This window comes from Carcharodon carcharias, chromosome 15 (genome assembly GCF_017639515.1).
Source record: "Carcharodon carcharias isolate sCarCar2 chromosome 15, sCarCar2.pri, whole genome shotgun sequence".
Classification (NCBI taxonomy): domain Eukaryota; kingdom Metazoa; phylum Chordata; class Chondrichthyes; order Lamniformes; family Lamnidae; genus Carcharodon; species Carcharodon carcharias.
Window position 1 is genome coordinate 101500755 of NC_054481.1, and position 25532 is coordinate 101526286.

At 43.1% G+C, this 25532-nt stretch overlaps 1 protein-coding gene across 4 annotated transcripts in view; it reads left to right on the top strand.

Annotated features, from left to right (window-relative positions):
* Positions 1–25532, top strand: part of LOC121288259 (rho guanine nucleotide exchange factor 10-like protein) — a 176658-nt gene that overhangs the window by 33853 nt on the left and 117273 nt on the right. For 3 of the 4 annotated variants that reach the window (XM_041206761.1, XM_041206760.1, XM_041206763.1), the window contains exons 3-5: positions 19070–19207; positions 21785–22105; positions 24333–24360. In XM_041206761.1, coding sequence (XP_041062695.1) covers positions 19070–19207; positions 21785–22105; positions 24333–24360 — 487 coding nt within the window. The remainder of the gene's footprint in view (positions 1–19069; positions 19208–21784; positions 22106–24332; positions 24361–25532) is intronic. The other variant, XM_041206762.1, reaches the window with a different exon arrangement.

The window sequence follows — 25532 nt, forward strand, 5'->3', positions numbered from 1 at the left end:
TTTATGGGTAGGATGCAGGGGAGACCATCGCTATCTGAAGAACATGGAGGGACCATGGAGATCCTGCCAAACTTAACAGCAAAACCTCATTACCTATGTTTTGTTCTGTCTCTCCCCTGACAGATGGCTGGGTAGGAAGGAGAGCCTTGGGGAGGGCCCCTGGAAATTAGGCAGTTGTGGAGGGAAGGGGTGAATCAGTGATTGGGGTTTGTGGTGGGGTTGCAGGAGGAAGAGCTTGGCGATCAGCAGAGGGAAGAGAAGCTGCGATCAGCAGAGGGGAGGCCGAAGGCTTCATTGAGGAGCTGGGGGAAGCATTCCTATTCGAGAAAACCCACACAGCAGCAGTGAATTTTAAGGCAAGCTCCCTATTGCACTGTGGGTGCCTAATTTGAAAATGTTAATTATGTTCCAACCTCTTGATGATGAGACACTCAGACACCACAATATCTACTGTTTTAAAAAAAAATAGGTGGTGGCATGTGCCATGTTGGGAAATGTTCTCTTTATTTAAGTCTTTAAGTTCTGCCTCTCCTCTACCCTCTCCTGCCTGTTGTTAGGGATGGTGGCCCATTGTGTTTGCTTATAGTTGTGTATTATGTTGGAATTGGTTAACTATAGGCGTTTGTTGATGATACTGCAGGTATTTGTGTTGGAATTGATGTAATTGTATTGGGTAGACTTAGGTGTGCGTACTGACATCTCTGGATGCATTGGGAGTAGCTTTGAGAAGCATTGGATCCCGAACCTTGAATTGGGATGAGTGCAGTTGTTGCATGGGCCAACCTATGTGTGTACTAGGGTTTCCAACTGTGATATGACATATTCAAGAAGGTTTCATCATATTGTATTCAGCCTCTCGACGGTGGGACACTTGGGTGCAATGATATATGAACTGCTCTGCCTCCGTGTGCACCCTTCATTGGTGCATCTGATACATCCATCCCTGCAAGCTACTAATTGGAAAGCAGACCGGCTCTTCCTTAACAATTGGAAAATTCTTGACTATCACTCAAACGCCCTTTTTGCTCATGTCTAATATTTTTATAACTGATAAACAAAGGAAGTGGAAAAAGTACACAAAAAGTACACAGTTTCATTTAAATGTCCAATGAATTTCCTCCTGGATTGTTTTGCAACAGTGTCTGGGAGATTGGCCTTTCATTCCTGGAGACTCCAGGACAATAGGGGACGATTTGCAACCCTAGTGTGTCTACCTGCATACGTGCATGTGTGTGACTATATAGGGGTGTTTAGTCATATTGGACAGAGGAAGGTAGGGTTGGAAGTATGTCATCGTTACAGCCTACTGCACAAAAAGGGAGTAGATTTTATTTATGTACACCTACCTATGCCACATTTAAATAAAAAACAGTCCTGTTCCTGAAAAGGCAAAAGTCCAATAATTGAGAAAGATTTCTTAAAAGGAATATAATAGGAGTTTACCTTGAGGGAGAGCTTTATGTATTAATTTATTCCCAGGGTAACACTAAATTGACACACATTACATGAGTATCATTAATACGTTGTTTGTGGGAGAAGCCAAAAGAAATCCTGTGACAGTGTGAGGCATCATTAAATAAAGCAAATAGGATGTTATTATTGTGCCGAACGGAATCCCCACAGTTCATGCTGAAGCTATACAACGTCCTAATCAGGCTTCAGCTGAGGAATTGCACACAGTTCTGGTCACTGTGACATAACAGTCACATAGAGGCAGTGCAAAGAATAACAACGAGGTGGTCCTAAGTGTGAGAGGAAAGAATTATGAAGAAAGACGTAAGATCTTCATGTTCTTCACCTTTGTAAAGAGATGCCTGAGGGAACCTTGCAGATACGGGATAATCTAAATCCAAAAGAGTGCTTTCAGATGTGGCAGAGCAGCAGTATAACAGGACATGGACTCTGTGTCTGTGTCTGCACTGTGAAGGGCAGCTTTCAGTTAGACGTCCAGAAGTATTTATTTGCGTAATGGTGATCAATAGTTGGAATGGGTTTATACAAAGAATGGCTGAGGTCAGGTCCACTGTATTAATTTAAGAAATAGCCAGATATTACAATCTGGAGATGCTTAGGTTGGTACTCTAGAACAATAAATTGAAGTGGGCTGAAATGATTTGGATCTAGATTAATTTTTGCCTTAGCAGCAAATGGAAGGAAGACTGAAAGGTTTGGTATCAATGTGAATCAATTCCTTAGGTAGCCCTTGTATTAGAGATGGAATGATGCATTCAGACAGTTTTGTCGATACTGTGCTGTTAAAGGAGCATTGCTAGCAAATATTAAGAACTTTGTGCCTGGCTGCCTCATTGGGTATGAATACTGTATGTTAGGCCAAATAAACCTGCAATTAATTCCTGGTTGGCATTGTAGCAAAAGGGTGTTCGGCATGGCAAGGACGAATGTGGGACTGAAGATCAGTACCACCCACATTATGATATAGAATAACACGATAGTAGACTGTGTGTAGAGAGAGTCTATGAGAATTCGGCTTGAAGATGGCAGTTAGGTAGGGCTATACCTAATATATGTATACAGTTTATGTTCAATCCCACAAGCTTGGTCAGGTGGGCAGAGCAGTGGCAAATGGAATTCAACCCAGAAAAGTGTGAGGTAATGCACTTGGGGAGGGTTAACAAGGCAAGGGATTACACTCTGAATGGTAGGGTCCTGGAAAGTACTGAAGGTCTGAGGGACCTTGATGTGAATATCCACAGATCCCTGAAGGGAACAAGACCGATAGATAAGGTGGTTAAGAAAGCATATGGGATACTTGCCTTTATTAGAGAAGGCATAAAATACAAGACAGGGTGGTTATGCTGGAACTGTATAAAACATTGGTTAGGCCACAACTGGAGTACTGTGTGCAACCCTGGTCATCACATTATAGGAAGGGTGTGATTGCACTGGAGAGGGTGCAGAGGAGATTTACCAGGATGCTGCCTGGGCTGGAGGGCCTGAGCTATAAGGAAAGATTGGATAGGCTGGGGTTTGTTTTCCTTGGAGCAGCGAAGGTTGAGAGGGGACCTGATAGAGGTGTATAAGATCATGAGAGGCATAAATAAGGTGGCTAGGAAGGCACCTTTTCCATTAGTAGAGGGGTCAATAGCAGGGGGCATAGATTTAAGGTAAGAGGTAGAAGGCTAAGAGGGAAGTTGAGGAGAAATTTTTTCACCCAGAGGGTGGTGGGAGTCTGGAACTCACTGCCTGAAAAGGTGGTTGAGTCAGAAACTCTCGTAACATTTAAAAAGTATTTAGATATTCATTTGCATTGCCATAGCCTCCAGGGCTATGGGCCAAGCGCTGGAAAATGGGATTAATGTAGTCAGATCTTTGTTGATCAGTGCGGACATGATGGACTGAATAGCCTCCTTCTGTGCTGTAAACATCTAAGAATCTGAGTCCTCCAGACTGCTTAGTGAGACGTCAAACAACTTTACAACGTGGTAGTAGCTAATGAATGAACCCAGAACCCCAGAGAATTTGGCGAGGGGTCTTAGAACCTGAACTGAAGACACAACTGGAGATTGCCTAAAATGAAGCTGCATTGCAGATGTGGAGGCTGTAAGGGCAGAAGAAAAATACACTATGCAGCTAAAGGAGTATATAGAGGCACATGGAGGTCCATTGTGAGTCCCCATCTAGCCAGATCACAAGGTTGAGTAGCAAAAAAAAACAAGATTCAGTACAAAGGCTGAACTAGCCTTTAACAGTATTCAGAGCATTGATCCAGCAGAGCAATCTGTTTGTTTAATCACCACGGCCAGCCCGGGCCCAGGGTCGATGCCATACCATTTGACAACCGAGCTCCGTTGAAGAAAAATTTTTAAAACCTCAGCCAGAGCCAGGAATCGCCTTTTAATGGAATACTCCAAAAATGTTCTAAAGGACCCAGACCTTCGATTTAAAGATTTGCTGCAAAAAGTCAATCCCTTTGAAATCAGGCTTGCAATCGCAGTGGGAGCCCACCAAAACCTGACAAGCATGGGAAGAAGAGAAAAAAAATGGCTACTGCAGCGTCGTCTTTAAAACAGACACAACATTTAAAACTGTGCTCCCCTGTGCTGAATGGCAGTGGATAATAATAAATCAACACTACCAGATCCAGTTTGGGCTGAGACGAGGGCCAAACCGGGTACAGAGTTGGGGGCTTTCGTGAAAAAGATTTTAAAGATACGCGATAGCTTCAAGATTAGACGAGAAGACGGAGGCTGAACAAGTGAATACACTACTGTACTCAGTAGGCTTGATTGCTGATGACATTATTGAGAGGCAAGGAATAAATGAATCTTAAGATAAGTTTGAAGAGTTTCTGAAATCTTTCAATTAAATTTTAGAGCGAGCAAATTTCAGTAAGCGAGCCCAGCAGCCTGGAGAATCTGTTGACTGTTTCATAAATGGGTTATACAGATTGGCTGAAGGCTGTGGCTACAGCAACCTTAAGAGCTCATAAAACAATGAATAGTAGTTGGAGTGGCTGATAATCCCCTTTTGGACATGCTACAGGCAAAAGAAGATCTGATCCTAGAAAAAGCCATCCAAATATTCAGGCAGTCTGAAATCCACCAACAACGATAGCCCATTTTACATGGTGAAGTTAAAGCATTGTATAGTGCAACTCCAACTCATACAGCAACAAAAGGGCATGGAGACTCCAGACCAAGGATGGCAATACCCAAACAGACCACAAGATGGTGGGTGACCACGCCAGCATTGTGAAGCCAAATGACTTCACAGGTTAGAGCAATGCCCAACAATCTCTGTGCAGTACTTCAACTGCAACTGGCTGGGACACTTTGGAAAGCTGTGTAAGTCTAGGACCTCGAGACTTGGAGAATACCAAAACAGTCAATGAGATTGAGATACTACACCAGGATGAAGTCCAACCATTCTCTTTGGGTGGGATCAAGGATCTTGGATTCTCCTTTTGGAATGCTGACATCTGTAAATGGTCACCTCACCAATTTCAAATTAGACATGGGAGCCACTGTTAAGGTTCTCTCAGACAAGGAACTGTGGCTGAAAGACCTCTGGTTATGAACAACAGACAAATCACTCTATAGTCCTGGAGGAATGTGCCTTTCGGGTGCAGGCATAACCTAGAACCATTCCGGTATGGTCACGAACAAATATTCAAAATTTTCTATGTCATCTAAAACCAATCCTTTTCTCTCTGAAGCGAGGATGCCTATGTAGCCCTTAACCTCCTCAAAACGGCAGAAGACGTCAAAGCAACCTCTGTCATCAACTACAGGGAACAGCAGGTTCCTGTGAGGTCCACCAGTTGTAGATACTTTCAACTGGGACTTCATCTCTAACTTGTCTTCACTCTGCAGAGCCGGTTAATCCAACTCCTTCGCAGATGACGGCAGAAGCTCCTCTTCGGTTGGATCAGCCAAACCTTCAGATGAGCCCCAACATACTTTGAGCAGTAGGTGCACAGGAGAATGATGAGCCCCAATCTCGGAGCCCAACAGTTGCTGGCACACGACTAGCGAAAACCACAGCAATGAAGCTGCAGTCATCATCTGAAACACACAGCAGTAAGTCAACGCTGGAGCAGGAGAGCAGTGACCACCAACTCATCAAAGCACACCTTAGTGAGTCACAAGGATGCAGAAGTGAACATAGTGTGGCAATGGAAGCCAAACTGTAGGTTGAGCTCATGGTTGAGGGATGCTCAAACATGAGGGAGAGACACCTTCTATTCTCAGGAAGATCATTGCGAACATTGCAGAAAAAGAAAGCCCAAATCCACTCCATGAATGAACGAGTGAATATTCCCTTTGGAAGGAATGGGACAAACCCACGGTGCCCAAACAAAGCAGACGTGTTGTTGATAAAGAGAAATTCAACTCGAAGGAGCGCAAAAAGCGAATCAGATGGAGACAGCCAAGTGCCAGAAATATGGAATACTACGATTTCAACTCCAAACCAACATGGTCTGCTCAAAGCAACTAAACTCACCACTCCTCCAAATAGGACAAAAATGAGATCTGGAAGAATATTCAAGCCTCCAGACCGTCTGAATTTATAATGTCAGAGACTTGGGTGTGGGTGGGGGCGGGTGCGGGATGGGGGGAGAAGGGGTAGCATGTAAAGAAAGATTGTTTTGTAAATATATTGGGTTAAGATTTGGGGGGAAGTGTGGCATAAGGGTGTTCGGCATAGCAAAGATTAGTGTGGGACTGGAGAACAGTACTGCCCACATTGTGATGTAGAGAGAATCTGAGGGAATTCAGCATGAAGAAAGCACTTAGATAGCGCCATACCTTGGAGATAGTTTCATTGTTGTGTGTTAACAATAAACAGCTTATGTTCAATCACACAAGCTTCCAGACCTCTCAGTGAGACACCAAACAACCTTGCAACAGGTGTTAGCTGATTTTAGCTGAGGAAGCAGTGAAAATGTGCCTCAGCACCTCTGGGTAGGAAAGGGATAAATCGGCTCGAGTCCCTTCTCATTATTCAGTGATCCCTGCTGGAGAGCATCTGTGTGTGGATCATATCCAGCTGTTACTTTCTCCCCTGTCCTTGATCGAATGGCCTGTGCCATTCGCAGTCCGGATTTGCCTATTTAGAATGGCCACTTAGGAGAGGTGCTCACTGCTACATGGAATATGGAACATCCACCCAATATTGAATCAGTACATTCAGGAAAGAAGAAAAATTGATGGCTGGGTGCGTACTTTCCTCTTCATGTCAAAATAGTTTAAGATAATAGAAAGTTCAGATAGAAATTGTACCCTCCCCCTCTTGCCTTTCTTCCTTTGGAGCCTCTTTAGGTATGTGTTTGACGCAGTCCTTTCCTGAACACTGGTAGAAACGGCCATAAATCAGGGACAAAACAGCAGTCCTAGCCAACTTCTGACAATCATTATAGGAATCACAGAAGTAAAATCAAAACATGTAGAATAGGAATCTACCCCTCACGGCATCTGGATTCTTGAAAACCCTTGAACACAGGAGAAGCCTAGGCTGAGCCAGTACCCATTACGATAAGAAACAATTAGACACATTTTCCTCCTTCACTCTACAAACAGGCTATATCTTTTGCCAAGTCTAAATGCAGACAGATGGCTGCAGAGGTTAGTGTAAGGAGGAGGGGAGTCGATGATGGCTCGAGTTCTGGCTATTAAAATTTGATAAACTTTCCATAAATTCTGTTAGAAATTCTGGAACCTGCACCCTATGCTGCACACCAATCCTTACCAGCCCGCAGTGACCGTCAATAACTCTGTATCCCACTAAATGGATGAGATGTTAAAGCAAGGCCCTATTTGCCCTCTCAGATGGACACAAAAGACCCCATGGCATTATTAGAAGAAGAACAGGTGTCCTGGCCAATATTTATCCATCAGTCAACATCACGAAAAAATTATTACATTACTACTTGTGGGAGCTTGCTAGGTGCAAATTGACTGCTGCATTTCCTACATTACACCAATAACTACCCTTCAAAAGTATTTAATTAGTGATAAGGGATTTTGGCACTTCCTTAGGATGTGAAAATGCTGCATTTTTATTCTTATTCTTTCATTGATTTCAAAATATTCAACCTTGTTTGCAAATCAGCCAGTGGCCTCTCTCTACTGTATTATTACACAATTCTCCATCTGCGTATATCTTCTGCTCTTCCGGCTTTGGTCTTCTGCATGTTCATTGCTCCATCACTGGTGGCAGAACCTTCAACCACCTTATTCTGGGACTCATTCCCTAATTTCTGAAGCTTGCTGCTTCTCTCCCACCTCTTATAAAATTGCCTCTTCAGCCTTGGCAACCATATTTCTGTAAAAGGACCTTGGGGTATTTCGTTGAGACGAGTGCCCCATAATGAATGCCTCCACCACATAAGATGGAAAATCAGACCTTTGGTACCCAGTTTGTATTTTAATGAAAGAACGTGTGTGCGTGTGCTTGTGGCCAGCACTTGTTGCCCACCCCTAATTGCCCTTGAACTGAGCGGAATTCCACACCATTTCAGAGAGCATTTAAGAATCATCCACATTGCTCTGGGTCTGGAGTCACATGTAGAATCATAAAGTTTCCGGCACAGAAAGAGCCACTTGACCCATCATGTCTGTACCAAAAAAGAGCCACCCAGCCTAATCCTACTGCCCGACATTCCACCAGCTGCCATGGTGGGCTTTGAACCCATGTCCCCAGATCATTAGCCTGGGCCTTTGAATTACTCGTCCAGTGACATTACCACTATGACACAGTCTCCCCTATGTAAAGCTTTTTTAGTGGCCAGGTGTTCCAAAGCACATCTCAATATATAGGGAAATTGAGCAGTCAGCTTGCACACCACAGAATTGTTACAGTGCAGAAAGAGGTCATTCGGCTAATAATGTCTGCACCGGCTCTCCAAATGAGCAATTCCCTTGGTTCCGTTCACTCGCATTCTCCCTGTAACCCTTGCACATTCTTACTTGTCAGATAACAGTCTAATTCCCTTTAGAATGATTCGATTGAACCTGCCTCCACTATACGCTCAGGCAGCGCATTCACGGAATCACAGAATTGTTACGGTGTAGAAGGAGGCCATTCGGCCCATCGTGTCTGCACCGGCTCTCTGAGCATTTTAACTGAGTGCCAATCACTTGCCTTTTCCCCGTAACCCTGCACATTGTTTCTGTTTAAATAATCATCCAATGCCCTCTTGAATGCCTCAATTGAACCTGCCTCCACCACACTTCCACGCAGTGCATTCCAAATCCTAACTACTCGCTGTGTGAACACATTTTTTCTCACCTTGCATTTGCTTCTTTTGCAAAACACTTTGAAACTGTGCCCTCTGGTTCTCGATCTGTTTATGAGCAGGAACAATTTCTCCCTATCTACTCTGTACAGAACCCTCATGGTTTTGAAAACTTCTATCAAGTCTCCTCTTAGCTTTCTTCTCTCCAAGGGAAACAGTCCCAGCTTCACTAATCTTTCCTCATAACTGATGTGTTTCATCCCTGGACTCATAACCCTCTTCTGCACTCTCTCCAATGTGTTCACATCCTTCCTATAGTTTGGTGCACAGAAGTGTACACAGTACTCCGGCTGAGGTCTAACCAGTAAACAGCTCTGTCTATCTGTCCTGCCACCTTTAATGACTTATGTACTTATACACCCAGGTCTCTGTGCTCCTACATACCCTTTAGAATAGTATCCTTTATTTTATACTGTCTCTCCATGTTCTTTGTACCAAAGTGTATCACCTCATACTTTTCCGAATTGAACTTCATCTGCCACCTATCTGTCCATTCCACCAATGTGTCAATGTCCTTTTAAAGCTCTACACGGTCCTCCTCACAGTTTCCAATTCTCCCAAGTTTTGTGTCGTTTGCAAACTTTGAAATTGTCCCCTGCACAACAAGATCTAGATCACTTATGCATATATATCAGGAAAAGCAAGGGTCCCAATACTGACCTCTGGGGAACTCCACTACAAACCTTTTCCAGCACAAAAATTACCCATTAATCATTACCCTCTGTTTCCTATCACTCAGCCAATTTTGTATCCGTGTTGCTACTGTCCTTTTTATTCCATGACCTATAACTTTCATCACAAGTCTGTTGTGTGGTACTGTATCGAACTCCTTTTGGAAGCCCATATACACCACATCAATGGCCTTTCCCTCTTCAACCATGGCATGAATGTTATTTGCCACCTGTTAGCCCAAGCCTGGATTTTGTCCAGGTCTTGCTGCATTTGGACATGGACAGCTTCAGTATCTGAAGAGTCACAAATGGTGCTAAACATTGTGCAATCATCAGTGAACATCCTCAATTCTGACCTTATGGTGGAAGGAAAATCATCAATGAAGCAGCTGAAGATGGTTGTGCCTCGGACACTACCCTGAGGAATTCCTGTAGTGACGTCCTGGAACTGAGATGACTGACCTCCAACTTCTGCCACCTTCTGAGGAGCACTGTGCAGGAGAATGCTGTGGAAGTCAAGAGTGTGGGGGTTGTCATGCCATTCACCTTTCCTGCCCTTAGAACGATTTCAAATAGAGATGAGATGGATGCCCAATTAATGTTTTTTAATGACATCAGTCGAGGTAGGAATGATAAGCAGAAGCTCCTTTCTCTAGTGAATTGACTTTCACACCCAGCTGAGCTACGAGAACAGACAAATGGGGCCTCACCACTAACTGGAATGACAGAGGTAAACGTAGTATCATCCGATAAAAGTTGACACTTTTAGGAATTTTTGTTCTTCCTAGTCAAAATTTAGAATGTCTGCTTCAAAACAGGATAGGTGACAATTTTAAATGACTGTTAAGATAATGGACCATACCTTGCTCAGACACTGGGGGGGTGGGGAGGAATTTGGACAACGGCAGGGGAGTAAGGGTGAGGTTGGACATCGGGGAAGGGGTGATCTGATATCAGGGGAGGGGTAGGGGGTGTGATATCATGAGAGCGGTGGGGGGTGTTGGACATCATGGAGGGGGTGGTGGGAGGGTGGAGTTCGGACATTGAGGGTTGGGGGGGTGTCAGAGGCCCAGTCTGGGTGAGTGGGTGGGGGAGGGGGGGGGGGTGCTTGGTCAGCGGGTGGGGTAGTTGTGCCTTTCTGGGTGAGGGGAATCGCGGATCATGGCGGGGGGGAATCCCATAGGGAGTCGGGTGGGGATTACTGTTTTGGGGAGCGTAGTTGGAGCATGGTGGAGACCCCTGAGGGGTTCGGGATGTAGGGAAGCCCCGTTTGGGGCGCGGCCTGTGTCTTTACAATAGTTATCCAAAGTTAGAAGAGGCTTTAATTCTTCTAACTGTTTTTGAGTAGCAATTTGTGTAACACAGCCAGAACCATCCTAAGTTTGTGATTTAAATCACATTTTTGGAACTTTTCCAGAACCAGGCAATTTCCCAAAGGAAGTTTGCACTTCTGACCAATTGCCAGGCAAACCCATACCTTTTGAAGTTTGAAGAGGGGTTCCCCAGTGCATCTTTGGGATACCTCCCCAAATCCAATGGGGAGCTTGGAAGTTATGACCAAAATGATGCGGTGTTGCTCCAAAGGCAAAAAACTCATGTCCATCATCTGATAGAGCTGTGGAAGTATGAATGTTTCACTTTCACCCTCCCTGGCATTGGTACCAAGAACTCCCAGTTAATATAAGCCCTGCTATTTGATAGGGGGTCTACAATGTTTACTGCCTGGTGGAATATTTGGGTAGCTGATCCTTTCCTGCATAGGCTGGTGATGCATTTTTCACTTACTGGCTTGTGGGGACCTTGCCAGTGTTTGAGGAAAGACAAGTATTTGAAGCATTTTGTGTGCACCGTTGATCAGTTATACCAAATTTCATGTCATATGTGGTATGAATGCAGTTGTGTACATGGTAACTGGACTCTCAGACTACTGGTACGGACAGGGGAGAGATGATAGGATGGTTTCCCTTTTTTTCCACCAATTGACTGACTGGAGACAGAGATGTGTTTTAACCCCTTGAGTGCTGTAACTCTCAAGAACAGATAAAACACAGATTTTCTCGTAAGTTTTGTATTTGCAACAACACACACACACACACAGACACACACACACACACACACACACACACACACACGTGATTACAAAAGGTCAAGCATACACTTCGATCCTAAGAGTCCAAAATTTGACTATCACCCTTGATTCTCTTGAGTTTCAGTCTTGAAAACTTGCAGGCTGATGATTTTCTTTTGGTTCACAGAAGAAATGGAGGTTGGAAGTTTCTGATGACAAATTCACAGCGGCTTACATGTTTCTGGCTTCACTGCAGTTGAAAACCTGTAGTGAAAACCTGGCTTTGTTCTGCAAATTGTTAGGTAAAAGCTCACCCCAATTCTCTGCCTGCTGATGGGTCCTAGGCAGAGTGCTTCCTTTGCTAGTCTGGATCTGTTCCCTCTCATTCTCTCTGCTCCCAAAAATGTGTCAGAATAAATGTACCTCATCAAAATTTCTGCCAGGTGACCATAGTATCTGCTTTCCGTTATCCACACAAATGGTCTCTGATGACTTGACCATTGGCATACAATAGTGTTTGAGTTCCATCCATTTGTATCTCCTTGGGATAGAATGGTTTCTTTTTGCACCCATTCAGTGGAGTTCCATTCTGAAGCCAAGTTGTCTGCAAGTTCATATAGCAGCCATTAATCCATAAGGAAAGGTTTGTTGCATTTTAATGTCTTAATGAAATATCCCTAAAGGTCTTTTGCATTTTTAAGTCCTGTCTGGACAAGCAGGCTAGCTTCCAGCCTTGTGTAGTTTCATGTATTTTGACAGAAAAGGAAAGAGTTCACTGACCTCTCAACTCCATTTTGTGTCAAAGCAGAGTGTCCCTTCTCCATTTTGTTTTAAAAGTAAACCGTCCGTTTTCCAGAAATCCGTGAGTATAACTGTGTGGGCAAGACACTATTCAAGAGGCGGTTCTATAGTATCAATGCAGCATGAACAAAGGCAGTTGAAACCTTGGTTAGTGACTGATTTCTAACTCCCCATCAGAAATTCCATGGGCTTTCTCTGCTTTGCTTTGTGTTAGAGGCAATTGAACAAGGCTAACGCTCTCACCTCAGATCAGAAGGTCTTGGGTTGAAGTCTGTTCAGAGAGTTTGATTTCTTGGGTGGGATTTTCTGGCCTTGCATGCTGCCAGGGTCGTCCGGTCCTGCCAAAAGTCAATGGACTTTTGGCTGGACTGCCACATCCCCCATGGCGCTACTGCCATGGCGTGATTGGAAAATCCCAGCCCATAATTTAGATCAACACTTCGAGGGAGTACGGAGGAAATGCTGGATCATCATACATCTTCTCATTTGGATTTTGACTTTAAACCAAGGCCTTATCTATTGATTTTGATAGATATTAAAAACCCATAGCATGATTTGAAGCAGAGCAGGATATGCTCTTAATGCCCTGGGCAACATTCCACCCTCAAACCGGTACTAACCAAAACAAATTGATTGTTCATTCATCCCATGGCTGCCACATTTTTCCCCTATAACATGTGACCATGCCTTTGCTCAGAGAGTGGTTAGAATGTTACAGCGCCACACAGAGTGGTTGAGGCGAGTAGCACAGATGCATCTAGGTAAGTACCATGGGGGAAAGAGGAGTAGAAGGAAATGTTGATTGGATAAGATGAAATAAGATGGAAGGGGTCTCATGGGAAGCATAAACTGTTGGATTGAATGGCCTGTTTCTGTGCTGTAAAATTCAGTGTAATACACTTTAAATTAATTCAAGGGTTTGGGCAGGTTCTAAGGGCTGGACTTTTGCTACCGAGGTGGGTGGTTTGAGTTGGGAAATTTCCTTACTTGCCCGATCCACCCCAGTAAAAGTACCCCAAATGTGTGATTTTCACTCCAGTAGGGTTGGGATGGAGTTGGGCTCGCTGACCCCAGAAGCAGAGCATAGGCATACACAGGGATGAGAATGGTACCAAGGGAGGCTGGTTATAAGGTGCTCGTTGGTTCTCTGGGACCTTTTCCCAGTTGTTTCAGAAGCTATTAGGCCCTCCAACCCTCACCCTTTGCATTTCCCTCTCTCTCCCAAACCCCCACCCCTGCCCATGGCCCCTCATATCCTCCATGCCACTTCCATAGCCACTCACCCAGTATCCACCGTGGGCAAACCTCAGGAGCCATGTGGAAATTTAACTAATAAACTTATTCAGTTCTCACTGCTACACACTTGATAGTGAAAGAGCCCGTTCAAAACTTTTAAATCTATTCAAATGGTTAATTTTGTATAGAATCAAAACTTCGATCAGACCCCACATCAAAGACAAATAATTATTTAATAACTTCTTTAAACTGTCAATTAAACTGTGAACTCAGAACCCCCTGAGATAATTGTAGCTTGTGAAACTCAGTCAAGCATTCATAATGACCTAATAATAGCCCTTGGGGAAATGTCAACAAAGAACTAGGTTGAAACTCGGCACAAACAGATGCTATTATTTTTTCCCCAATCTGCTGCAGATGGCATGTCAATCAAAGCAGTCCAGCAGAGAGATTTTTTAAAGTTCTGTGACAGCTGCAGCCTATTCTCTTTTAATGTTTGAACTTTTTAAAAATCCCATGCTCTTTAACTTTCTGACAGCAATGCAGATCTTATCCACCCTTCAAGAGCGTTTATGTCTCCTTCATCAATTCGTGACTCCCACACTGTGGTTCAAGGTGCTTGCAACAGCCAAAACGGGATCTGTTTAAAGTCAGCATTGAGTTCAAATGGCTCTGCTGAGCTCAGGTTTCCTTCTGTGTGAATCCCATCCCTCCCCCTTTCCCCTACCGGCAAAAAGTGGATCTGTCGGAAATGGGAACAGGACTTGCATATCCAGGCCTTGCCCTCCAGTTTTAAAAGTCCCTAGAGTCTTCCCGACTCTGCAAAAATCCACCCCTAAACATAGTTAATCTTTGATTGAACCAGGACATGAACAGCTTGGAAATATTTGAAGTGATATATGTGACTAATTCAGTTTGTCCTACAGGCAAGGTGGCTCCTGAAAATGTAAAGTGCGTTACATCCTGTTTCATAATTGCTTGGAGCTTTATTAAGATAAACTACATATTCTCTACATTAACACTCTACATACCATTAATTAATACATTTAGCTTGGCATTATGAATTATATTTTGCATGTGATTTCCTGTGACTCATCAGCACTTATATCATAGCCATGTTTTGAAATGTTAGATTGCTTATAGTGTACAATAGCCATCTGGAGCAAGGCTGCCTTCAAATACCCCCTCCCAGTCCTGCAATTCACCAACATTGTTAGCTGTGGTCCAACTATAAAACGTTAAGCCCTTTTACATTGGCATTGTATTCTGGTTGTGAGAGAACAGTATCAAGCTTCCTTCATATGCCACTTCCTTATATTATTGTCCTTCTCCTCCACTCCCTTATAGGCTCAAAAGGATGTCAGTGTGAAAGTTAGAACCCAGACTTTAATATGTGAATGGACCATCTTTCACATTTCTGAATCAGCCTCCAACAGGACCCTGCAAGCCAAGGGAAACAAAATAGATGATTTGACTCTACTTCTTTAATTAAAATCCAGTTCAAGCTTCGCTCTGAATTGAGCCCAAAAATTGTGAATGCTCGGGCCATAGTACAATCAAATGTCGCGTTAAGTTGGGAGGCAGAGTGGGAGACTCAGGAAATAATGGATTTTTGTTACTGTTGGTTGTTGCAGGACAACTGTGTCAGATCTGCGCATAAAAAGTTATGTGCTCCATGTACAGGAGCGAAACAAAGGCACTTCTGCATCAAACTGGTTCTAAATGGCAACTCTTGCTGATGTAAGAAAGAAACCCTTTGTATATTAAATATATTAATAATATAGTAGGATGGTTTCCGTGTCAGTTTAATGACTTTGGCCTGGAATTTAACTTGGAGATCTAACATTCTAATGCCGTAACTCTCTCAATACTGGAAGCCTCTCTTGCCCCCATCCAAGGCCACTGTTGCTGAAGTGGTGAGCTGTAATGAGGAGGGTGTTTAATCTGGAGGCTCCATATACTGGGAGTTAATGTTTCCCTGATTGTACCACTGGACGGTGGTGCACTGAGCAGTTAAAAGGATTGGCATCCATATGGGTGTAACTGAGGACTCCAGGTGAGACATGTCAGTCCTTTTTATTAAAAAAAGATGATCTTCATCTCCTCCATAAGAGGAAGAGGGCAGCTCAATAGGTACTTGAGGGATGCCCTGATTGCCCCCTGCACTGATGGTAAACAAGCCTTTCTGGTCACACGAGGTAAATGAATGCCGGAGATATGAGTGGTATGGACACCGACTGGGCCCATGTAAATCTGCCCTCCTGATGACCCTGCTAACTGTGCTGGGGTCAGTGCCGGAGGATGCAATCTGGCATTGCTACCAGGATCGCAGCCCACAGATTCTCAGGACAGATGTTTCCCTGGCCTCTTTTGACGCAGATAGAAGCTGTTTATTTGCTCACATTTATTTTGGAAGTTACCTAATTGTGCAAGACCCTCCAGTCTCGGATGCTTTCTGTTGGGTTTGTGCCTGAATTTTTAATTAATATTGCAAATACAAAGAGTTTTCTCCTTGAGATTTTGTAGCTATGCAATTAATAAATATCATTAGTATTGCATGACATCATGGCTGTTGGATGTGACAGTGGGCTGTAGGCTTAAAGATTGTTGGGTTTATAAATGGCACACTCAGAAATAAGTAAAATGTAAACCAGCCACCAAAAGTCTGATTTTTTTTCCCCCCAAAACAGAATTCCCTTACGTGTTTTGTGATGTTGAGGCTTTAAGGTATTGAGGCTTCAGAATGAATTTTCATCAGCACTAAAGCCAATGTTGGACACCAAGCCAACATCCTGTCCCTCCCTATCTAGATTTGGACTTCCCAAAAGGCCACCTTGCTTGTGTGCAATCAGTAGCTGTTGTACTCCACATAATGACGATAGAAGTCTTGTTTCAACAACCATCTGGACCAATTTTGCAAGATGTTTATCATTGAAAGGTGTCTTTACATTGATAGAGTCCAGCCAAACACAAGTACCTGTTTCTTCTACCATTTGGCTCCCAAGCAGTCTTCAGGGAACTGACAGCAGTTCACCTCATGAAGATGCAAGTCCATTGGGTTTCATTAATGGAGGTATTGAGTGTAAAAGCATGGAAGTTATGCTAAACCTTCTGGTTAGCCACAACTAGAGCATTACATTCAATTCTGGTCACCACACTTTAGGAAGGATGTGAGGGTCCTTGAGCAGTGCAGAGGAGATTTATCAGAATGATTCCAGATATGAGGGATTTTAGCTATGAGGTTAGGTTGGAGAAGCTGGGGTTGTTCTCCTTGGAGCAGAGGAGATGAGAGATCTGCTAGTGGTGTATAAGGTTATGACAGGTTTGGATAAGGTAGCCAAAGAAAAGCTGTTTCCATTAGCCATTAGGGGTGGGGGGAGAACAGATGGGCTGAAACAGGAGTCGGGACTGGTGACCCTGGAATGAATGTGCAGATTGCTGGGTGCAGAGGCGGGCTGTGCACAAGGCCCCCTATGCCCTGGCACTATTTAAATAAATTATTATAGAACAAAAAACATTCCTCCAGCCCTCATTCCTCAGCTCCCCCCACACTCCCTATGCCTCATCCATGCCAACCCATGTCCCCATCCACTCCCATGGCCTCATCCCCATGCCAACCTAGTACCAACTCATGCTGACCCATGCCCACCCCCCACTACCCTTTGCCCTCCAGTCCTGCCCCCACCAAGATGGGAAATGCCGGGTTCAGGGGTGGAACTTAGAATTTTTGGCCGTTTCCAGGATTTTCACCATTCTCTGATGTGACGAAAATCATGGCCCTTGGTTTCTGTTTACAAAGCAGAGTGCTGAACACCCAGGAGAGTAGTACAAAAAGAGCACTACCCCAACAGGAGTAAAGAAAAAGTAGTAACTGTCGAAGTGTCTAAAGTTTACTGCAGTGTTCTATCAAACATGCACAAAAAGCTTTTCCAGTTTATACAAAAAAATTTAGTGAGAATTGCTGTAATTCTACAATTCACCATCAGGTGGCAGACATTCCACAAAGACCACTCTTCCTATTGCTTGCTCACCGTTGTGAGTGATCCTCGCAATAGATAACTGCACTCAAGACTAGTTGACTAGCGATCTCTTCTAAATTTAATTTTCACTCTTTTTTCATTTGACTAATTTCTCTGAATATGCTTCCTTGGTGAAATTACACATTAGCTGGATATTCACCCTATTGCTGTCTGTGGGACCTTGCTGTGCACAAAATGGCCACCTAACAACAGACTTCCAAAATAATGTAATTCCCTATTGGGAAGTATTTTGAGACATTTCAAAAGAATTGCAAGAAACCATATATAAGCTCTTTAATGTAATAATTTTATGTACTTCAGCAATGTCCCTCTTAATCACTTTGTTTCTACAAGATAAAACTTAAACTGCTTTAACTTTTCATCCAATTTAAACTTGGACCCAGTTCCACTGTTAAAGTTCATACCAGTTCCAAGCCAAATCAATATATTTTTTTTGCATTGTCACCAAAACTGATTGTGATATCGATTGCCTTAGAAATAAAGAACTTTCAATTGAGAGCATTTTCCATGTCCTCCCCAAAGCACACCCCAAAGCACTTTGCAGCCAATAAAATGTTTTTCAAGTGTGGTCATTGTTGTCATGCAGGAGAATGTGGCATTGAGTTTGTAACCAGAAAGGTCCTGTAAACAGCAATGAGATCATTTGCTTTTGTGATGTTGGGTGAGAGATAAATATTGGCTATGGGATTTTACATCCATGTGAGAGGGCAAACAGGGGCCTTGGTTTAATGTCTCACGCTGGTGAAAAATTCCTTTAGAGTTTCTCCTGCAACATTATGGATAACTTTGCCAGAAGTGTGGCAAAAGTCCTGTTTACATGCGTATATGGGATTTCTGACACGCTGGTGAAGTTGTGACAACAAAGCTGGAACAGATCTGAGGAAATTATTGGCCATAGCATGAAACAATAGCCATTAGGGGAAGAATCAACTGGGCATCTGCGTTTTATAAATCTTTAACACAACAGTTTTTAAAAACAATTGTTTGTTTTATCAATTTTAATAAGGGTACACTTCAGAAATGAGATCAGAAGAGCACAATTTATTTCCCTGCAGAATAACCCCACAACCATGCTGTGGCCTGATGCTCACGGGTGAAGAGAAGTGCTTGCTGCTTCCCTTTGGACTCTTGCATGTACAGTTAGTTGATGGCACTTTTGTCCTGTGTTCTTGAAAGCTTTTATTTGTCATTTGGTAATTTTCTCAGCTCTTTCACCTGATGTTCACTTTCATTTAAACTACTTGATGTGAAATACTCAAGCACCATCACATGGTGGCACACCAGTGCCAGTCTGCCACTTGGCCATTAAAGGCCCCTTGTAATATGCTGCGTGCCATTCATTTGTATTCATTGGCTCGGGTATCAGAGAGCTGTGGAGCATTAATGCAGCATGAAGTTTGAAAAGAATAATGTGACTGAGTCGAATGTCCCTTGATAATAATAGAACACTGCCATTATCGTTCCTAGTTTAATCGAGCTGTTTATTTCTTTTCAGATCAGAAGGGAGAGGAAATTGAGCTCCGCTTGTCTAGCATGGCTGTGGGTCATACAGTGAGGAAAGAAGAGAGTGTGGTACAAGGGGCATCCGCATGTGAAAGTCAGCTAAATGAGGAGGAACAACAATCAAAACCAGGTAAATCCCTGACATGAATGATAACAAAGAGAGAGAGTATAATCAGCAGAGCTGGCGCAATACAGGTGTTAACTCTTTCACCTTCAGATCATTATCAACAATTTTATTTATGAAGCACATTGATTCTTCCACCTCCAATTTCCCGTCTCTTTTGAAAGTTTGAGTTGGGGATATGGTGTTCCTTGGGTTGCATGAGTTTTCCAAAGGAAGCCTTACATTTATATAGCATCTTGCTTGACCTCAGGAAACCCCAAAGCACCTAAAGGCCAGTGAAGTGATTTTTAGAATTTGAGTCACTTTTGTAATGTATGAAATGCGGCAGCTAATTTGCACACAGGATGCTCCCACTGATAGCAATGTATTAATGACCAGATCATCTCTCTTCGTGATGCTGGTTGCAGTATGGTGCCCAAATACCTTTCTTCTTGTGGAAGCCCAGACAATGTTTGATGACTGTCAATCAGGCCACTCTTCTCGTGAGCCCCCAAAGCGCTTCCTCATTATGCACACTAAGCAGTTGGAGGAGTGCCTTGGCTCCACAAATGCCAATTCCTTGCCACAGATTTTATAGGCAACTGTTTCCTTTGCATAAAGGTTGAGAAAGGCACCTGATCAACGCGATGTTTAATTTCATCTGGGCGTCTGCAGCGATTCCTTTCTCTTATGAACCTAACACTGCCACATGGGTCTTGGGCTTGGTCTGAAGCACAATGGAAAGGTGAAGAAGGAGTGTAAGTGGAGGACCTGAGATGCCTTGCAAATAGCTTTCGCATCATCAGTTGTAGTGTGAGGACGTGATACGTAAGAAGGTAGGAATATAAGGTAGGTAGGAAGTTGAGTCATACCTCCAGAATTCTTAGGGATCTCATGACTTAATTTGTTGGAGTCACTAATTAGTGATCATTAACATTTTTCATTGGTTAGCTGAGGTTGCACAAACTTCTTCAGCCACTTTCCTCCGTAGCACTCGCTGAAACAGTTGTAAGGTGTTAGGTGTAGTTCGATAGCTCTTATTAAGGTACTCGTAGTCTTAGGCAGTTCAACAGTAAGTATCTATTAACTGCTAGAAACTATATACATGGGTACAGTAAAGGTCCAAGCTGGGAGCTGCCTCCATACTTGCTTCTACACATGGCTCTGTCCAACACTACACTGGCCCCTAGGTTCGGGTCATGTGCTCCCTTCCATCACTGTTTGGGCGGTACAGTTATCAGTCCCATGTTAACCCTTTATGTGCCAGATCCTTCTGCTACAGAAACGTCCTCTCTTGGATGTCTGAAAGCCAATCTCTCCATGCCCTTCTCACTTGCAGCAGAAGTATTTGAAAATTTGGGACATTCTTGGTATAACTGAAGGCTTTGATACTGGCCCTCCTTCTGTCATTTCAGACCAATGCTGCCTTGCAATCTTCTTCAATGTCAACAGCTTCTGTTCCTTTAAGCAGCTGCAGTTTCTTAAGTGTTAAGAGCAACACCACATTTCCCTTCGACCCAGTGGCACTAAACCACAGAATGGTAGGAAAATCACTGAAAACCACTAGATGGTGTCTCATGCGCAGGCAGATGTCCACTCAGTGACCTTTCTGTTGCGGAGGATAATCCAGCCCTGAGTGTGTTATGTTGCTGAACAGCACACTGAAGCACAATGCTGTCCACTGACATATCATTCCTGGTGTTGGAACAGTTCTTTGATGTGCTGGACACGGCCAAGATTAAAAAGATGAGATGAGTCGAAAGGTAGAGGTTAGATAAAGCCAAGCTTGCATTTAAAAGCCTATTGCCTGTGCAACCTCTGATTTTGAGATACCTGGGAAAGAATGAATTAGAGAAGGAAGTGGTGCAATGAGTTTTAAGTGCAACAGAGTGAGATCAAACATTGTGTAGGACAGTATTCAAAGGAGCAATGATTGTGATGGTAAGAATTACGAAAAGTAGTATAGTGGTTAAATAATAGGACTGATAATCCAGAAGTTGGGACTAATGATTCAGAGACATGAGTTCAAATCTCACCACAGCAGCTGGGGAATTTAAATTCAGTTAATTGAATGAATATGGAATTAAAAAAATAGCATTAGCAGTGGTGACCCTGTAACTACTTGATTATCATTTAAAAAAAAACTGGTTCACTTATGTACTTTAGGGAAGGAAGCCTGCTATCCTAATCGAGTCTGACCTACATGTGATTCCAAACCCACAGCAATGCAGTTGACTCTTAATTGCCCTTTGAAATGGCCAAGCAAGCTATTTGGGGCTCACCATTACATTCTCAAAGACAGCTAAGGATGAGCAATAAACACTGCCTTTGCCAGTGACGTCTGCATTCCTGTGAATGAATATAAAGAATGAGGTCAGGGAGAAGGAAAAAGGTTGTGATAGCGAATAAGATCTGTACAGTTAGTGCTGTCAGAAGAAATGCCTGTCAAATTACAAGCTGTTTCTTGGATGGTATCCAGGATTTCAGGAGAAGTGTTGTAAGAGTCTTATCGATTTTGCACACACTGGGGAGTTAGATAGTTTTGAATTGGAACTGCTTGTAAAGCTAGTCAATGTGACCTGAGTTCTGTCTTTGTTCTGACAGATGGCCAATTGACTGAAGAATTGGAGTCATCTTCAGACGAAGAATATGGGGAAGAATTTGACTTTGATGATAGTCTGGCTGAAGAAGAAGACAGAAACGAGCCAGAACTCAGTATCCCACTAGAAAACACAGGCAATAATCAGGCTGCTGACACCATGTCCGTGTCTGAATCAGCGAAGTCTATCCAATCTCTGCAGGTTTCAGTCCCACCGAACTCCATCCCACCTTCTATAGTTCACACGATAGAAACTCTGAGCTCGACATCTCACCTCAATAATGTCATGTCTTCCACAGATTCAATTGCACATTCTACCAGCACAGGTAAGAAGGAGAGGAACAGTTCGTTCCTGAATCTCATTCAACTGCCCAAAGTAATTATATTTACACAGATTGACTGATTTATCATTGTGGGTTTCCCAATTAGTAACAGCATTAGAAAAATAAGCATGACAAATATTCCCTAAAGCCCTGGAGTTCTTGTTTTATTGTGACCACTGCAATATTTCATACAGTTGCCCTTTTGAGTCAGGGAGAGTGTGAAAAAGTATTATCAGTTTAACTATTTCACACATGGTTATTCAGGGATTTTAGTAAGTTGGAGAAGTTATGGATTGTACAGAACCTGTGAAGGAAGTGGGTGCAATGGGATGAAGGGACTTTCCTCAGTCCTTAATTTATTGTCTTCCCATCAATTTTCTTCCCTGTTCCATTCTTAAAGGTTCAGCATTTTTCCACAGGCACTAGCAGCCTCGGGTATTGCGCCCAAACGATCAGTCATGATGTTTGGATGCAGGAATGTATGATAGCTGATCCTGTTGCTCTCTTCACCCAATACCTGTGTAAAGGAACATGGGAGCAGGAGTAGGCCATTCAGCCCCTCAAGCCTGTTTCCCCCATTCAATGTCAGCGTGGTTGATCTGTATGTTAACTGCACTTGTCATGATTCCATATCCTTTAATATACTTGGCCAGCCAAAAAAAAACCCCTCGATCTCAGATTTAAAATTATTTATTGTGCTGACATCTCCTAGTTTTTGGGGAAGAGTGTTCCACAATTTTTACCATCCTTTTCAGGAAGAATTGTTTCCTAAACTCTCCTGACTTTGAATTTAAAGGTTTTGCGCCCTTGTGTACACACATTCAGTTTTCACCGTGGATCACTAAACAGCAATCTGGAGCAAGGTCCCTGGGGCATTTTCCCCTCTGTAACTTAATGGGCACTGAGGTCAATCATAGCACACTAACTGCAACTACAGTTGGAATCACCAAAATCCACACAGATTGCGGATAAAATCTCAAACATTATTCGTATTTGACCACACAATGTATTTGCCCACTGGACCTTCAGTAGAATTTGTCCCACACTTTGTTTTTATCATTCTTGCATTTCTAGGCAAGCAAGGAGGGAGAGTACTTTAGTGTGTATTCGTATGTTCGTATGTAGTGGCCTGTATGCCCAAGGTTATCAATACACAAGCTGCCGTTTACAGGGTCAGGTTGCTAATTTGTAAAAGGTTATGGACAATATTATGCTGTGGCCTACTAGGAAGTGGGTTGACATGCTCCAAGCCTATGCACCATATTGTCACAGTGAGGAGACATTAATTGCATTGGTTGGGCTAGAATCAAAGTTTGATCGCAAAGGTGGAAGGTCAGTAATGAACTCAAACTTCGGTGACTGAAGGTCGATGCTTTAAAACTTCCTGCACTGTGCACGGATTTTTCCCCGGAATTTCAGAGCAGAACTCACAAAGAACACTGTTTAAATTAATTTGCAAATATGAAATCCATCGTTGCAATGTGTAATTTAATTGGCCTCTTTGTAATAATGCACACTGCGGGTGACTGCAATTCAGCATTCACAGGGAGTGCATCTTGGGAAATCACAGCAATGCAGCCCATGATTCTCCTCCATTCATGAAAATGAATAGGTGGAAAATTTACAGACTGTCTCTCTTGATTTTCCTGAAGGTTCACTTGCTGTAGATGCAGGCTCCCTGCTGGCTGTGCAGGATCATGCAGCAATTGCCCACTTTTTTTTTAGGCTGTTATACATGCAAATGACAATTTTCTATAAAGAGAACCATTTGTTCATTTTACAAGAGCATGTCACAAAGAACTGCTCCTTGGCCCTTCAATAACTAAATTGAGAAATGTATTGTTGCCGGTTTAACTAAGCTATACATGTCAGGGAGGTCCTGGTTCAATCTGAATTCCGTCCTGAATTAGTTTGAGTGACAGTGGGGAGCTTGGAGGGGTAATGAGACAAAATCAGTCTGTTTTGTTCCCAATTTCTCACAGATATGAATATTGTCAGGCTACGTTATGCAGCCTTGCCTGGTTGAATAACCTGTGGTTATTCACTGTAGAGGTTTACACATGAGAAATAATTGAATGAGGTTACCCAAGGACAGATAACATTCATGAAATGGTAACCCAACATAATTCAGCACATTCAGGATCTAAGAGTAGGAAGGCTTGATTTGGGGGAAAAAAAGATGAAAAACTATACTTGCAACAATCCTAAATTTCTCTCATTTTTATTTCAGACTCTGCTGCCATAGCCTCTGGTTCAGGGTGAGCCTCTCTCTATTACATTTGTCGGTCTCTTATATTCAATGTTATTATTTGAAATTTGAAGTAAACGGGCTGATCCTTGCTTTGATAAATAAGGTTCCCTGGTGGAAGCAACGTTTGTTTCTTATCTTCACGCACTTTTTTTCCCCTTTGGGGAAGTTTTGGAAGAATTAGAAAGCTGATTATCCGCCTGTTGAACCATATCATGAATGATCCTTCCATGGTCAACAAGTCCTGGAGTCGGACTTGAACCCAGAGCTGCTGGTTCAGAGGCAGGGCACTCCTGACAGAACAACAAGACCTCTGTGAGCAATGTTGCATTCATTGTCCATCCTTAGTTTCCCCGAAAGGTGGCGAGGGCCACCTTTGCTGCTACGATGTTTCCACAATGGTATCCAAAATAGTAACAGGTCAACAATGAAGGACCGTGACATACTTCAAAATCAGGATGCTGTGAGACCTGGGGGAGAACTTGGAAGTGACAGTGTTTCTTGGTCCTCTTCTACTTTTTAGTAGTAGAAGTCATAGGGTAGGGAGTTGCTGTCAAAGTTCATGTTGGTGAGTAATGGCAGTGCATCCTCTAGAGAGTACCAGTGATGGAGGTGGGGTAGGGAGGGGGCTGGGGGTGGTGGGATGGGTGAGTTTGGGCGAATATCAGGTGAATTATTCTATTCAGGATGATGTTAAGCTTCTTGAGTGATGTTGCATCTGAACACATCCAGATGAGTGTTTCGTCATACTCCTGACGGTGGAGGGGGCTTTGAAGGGTCATTACATGACTCACTGATCTCTGTTTTTGTAACCGCAGTGTTGGACATTGCTGACAAACCCTCTCCTACCTTCCCCAGTATATAACAGTGAGCGATTTGGTGTTAGTGATGTGGTTGTGGATCAGGGTTGGTGGTTAGGCCTTTCCTTGTTGGAAATAGCCATTGCCAGGCACTTACATAGCACAAGTGCCATCTGTTTCTTGTCCGGCAAAGCCTAGACGTTGTCTAAGTCTGCTTACACACGGATGCGAGTTGATTTGCTATGAGAGTAGAGGATAATGGAAATTATTGAAATCATAAATGAACAGCTACAGTCCTGACTTTGATTGTGAAAGGTGCTATATAAATGCAAGTTTTCTCTCTCACTCTCTCTTTCTTTCTTGTGGCTCTGTTCTATTGTAT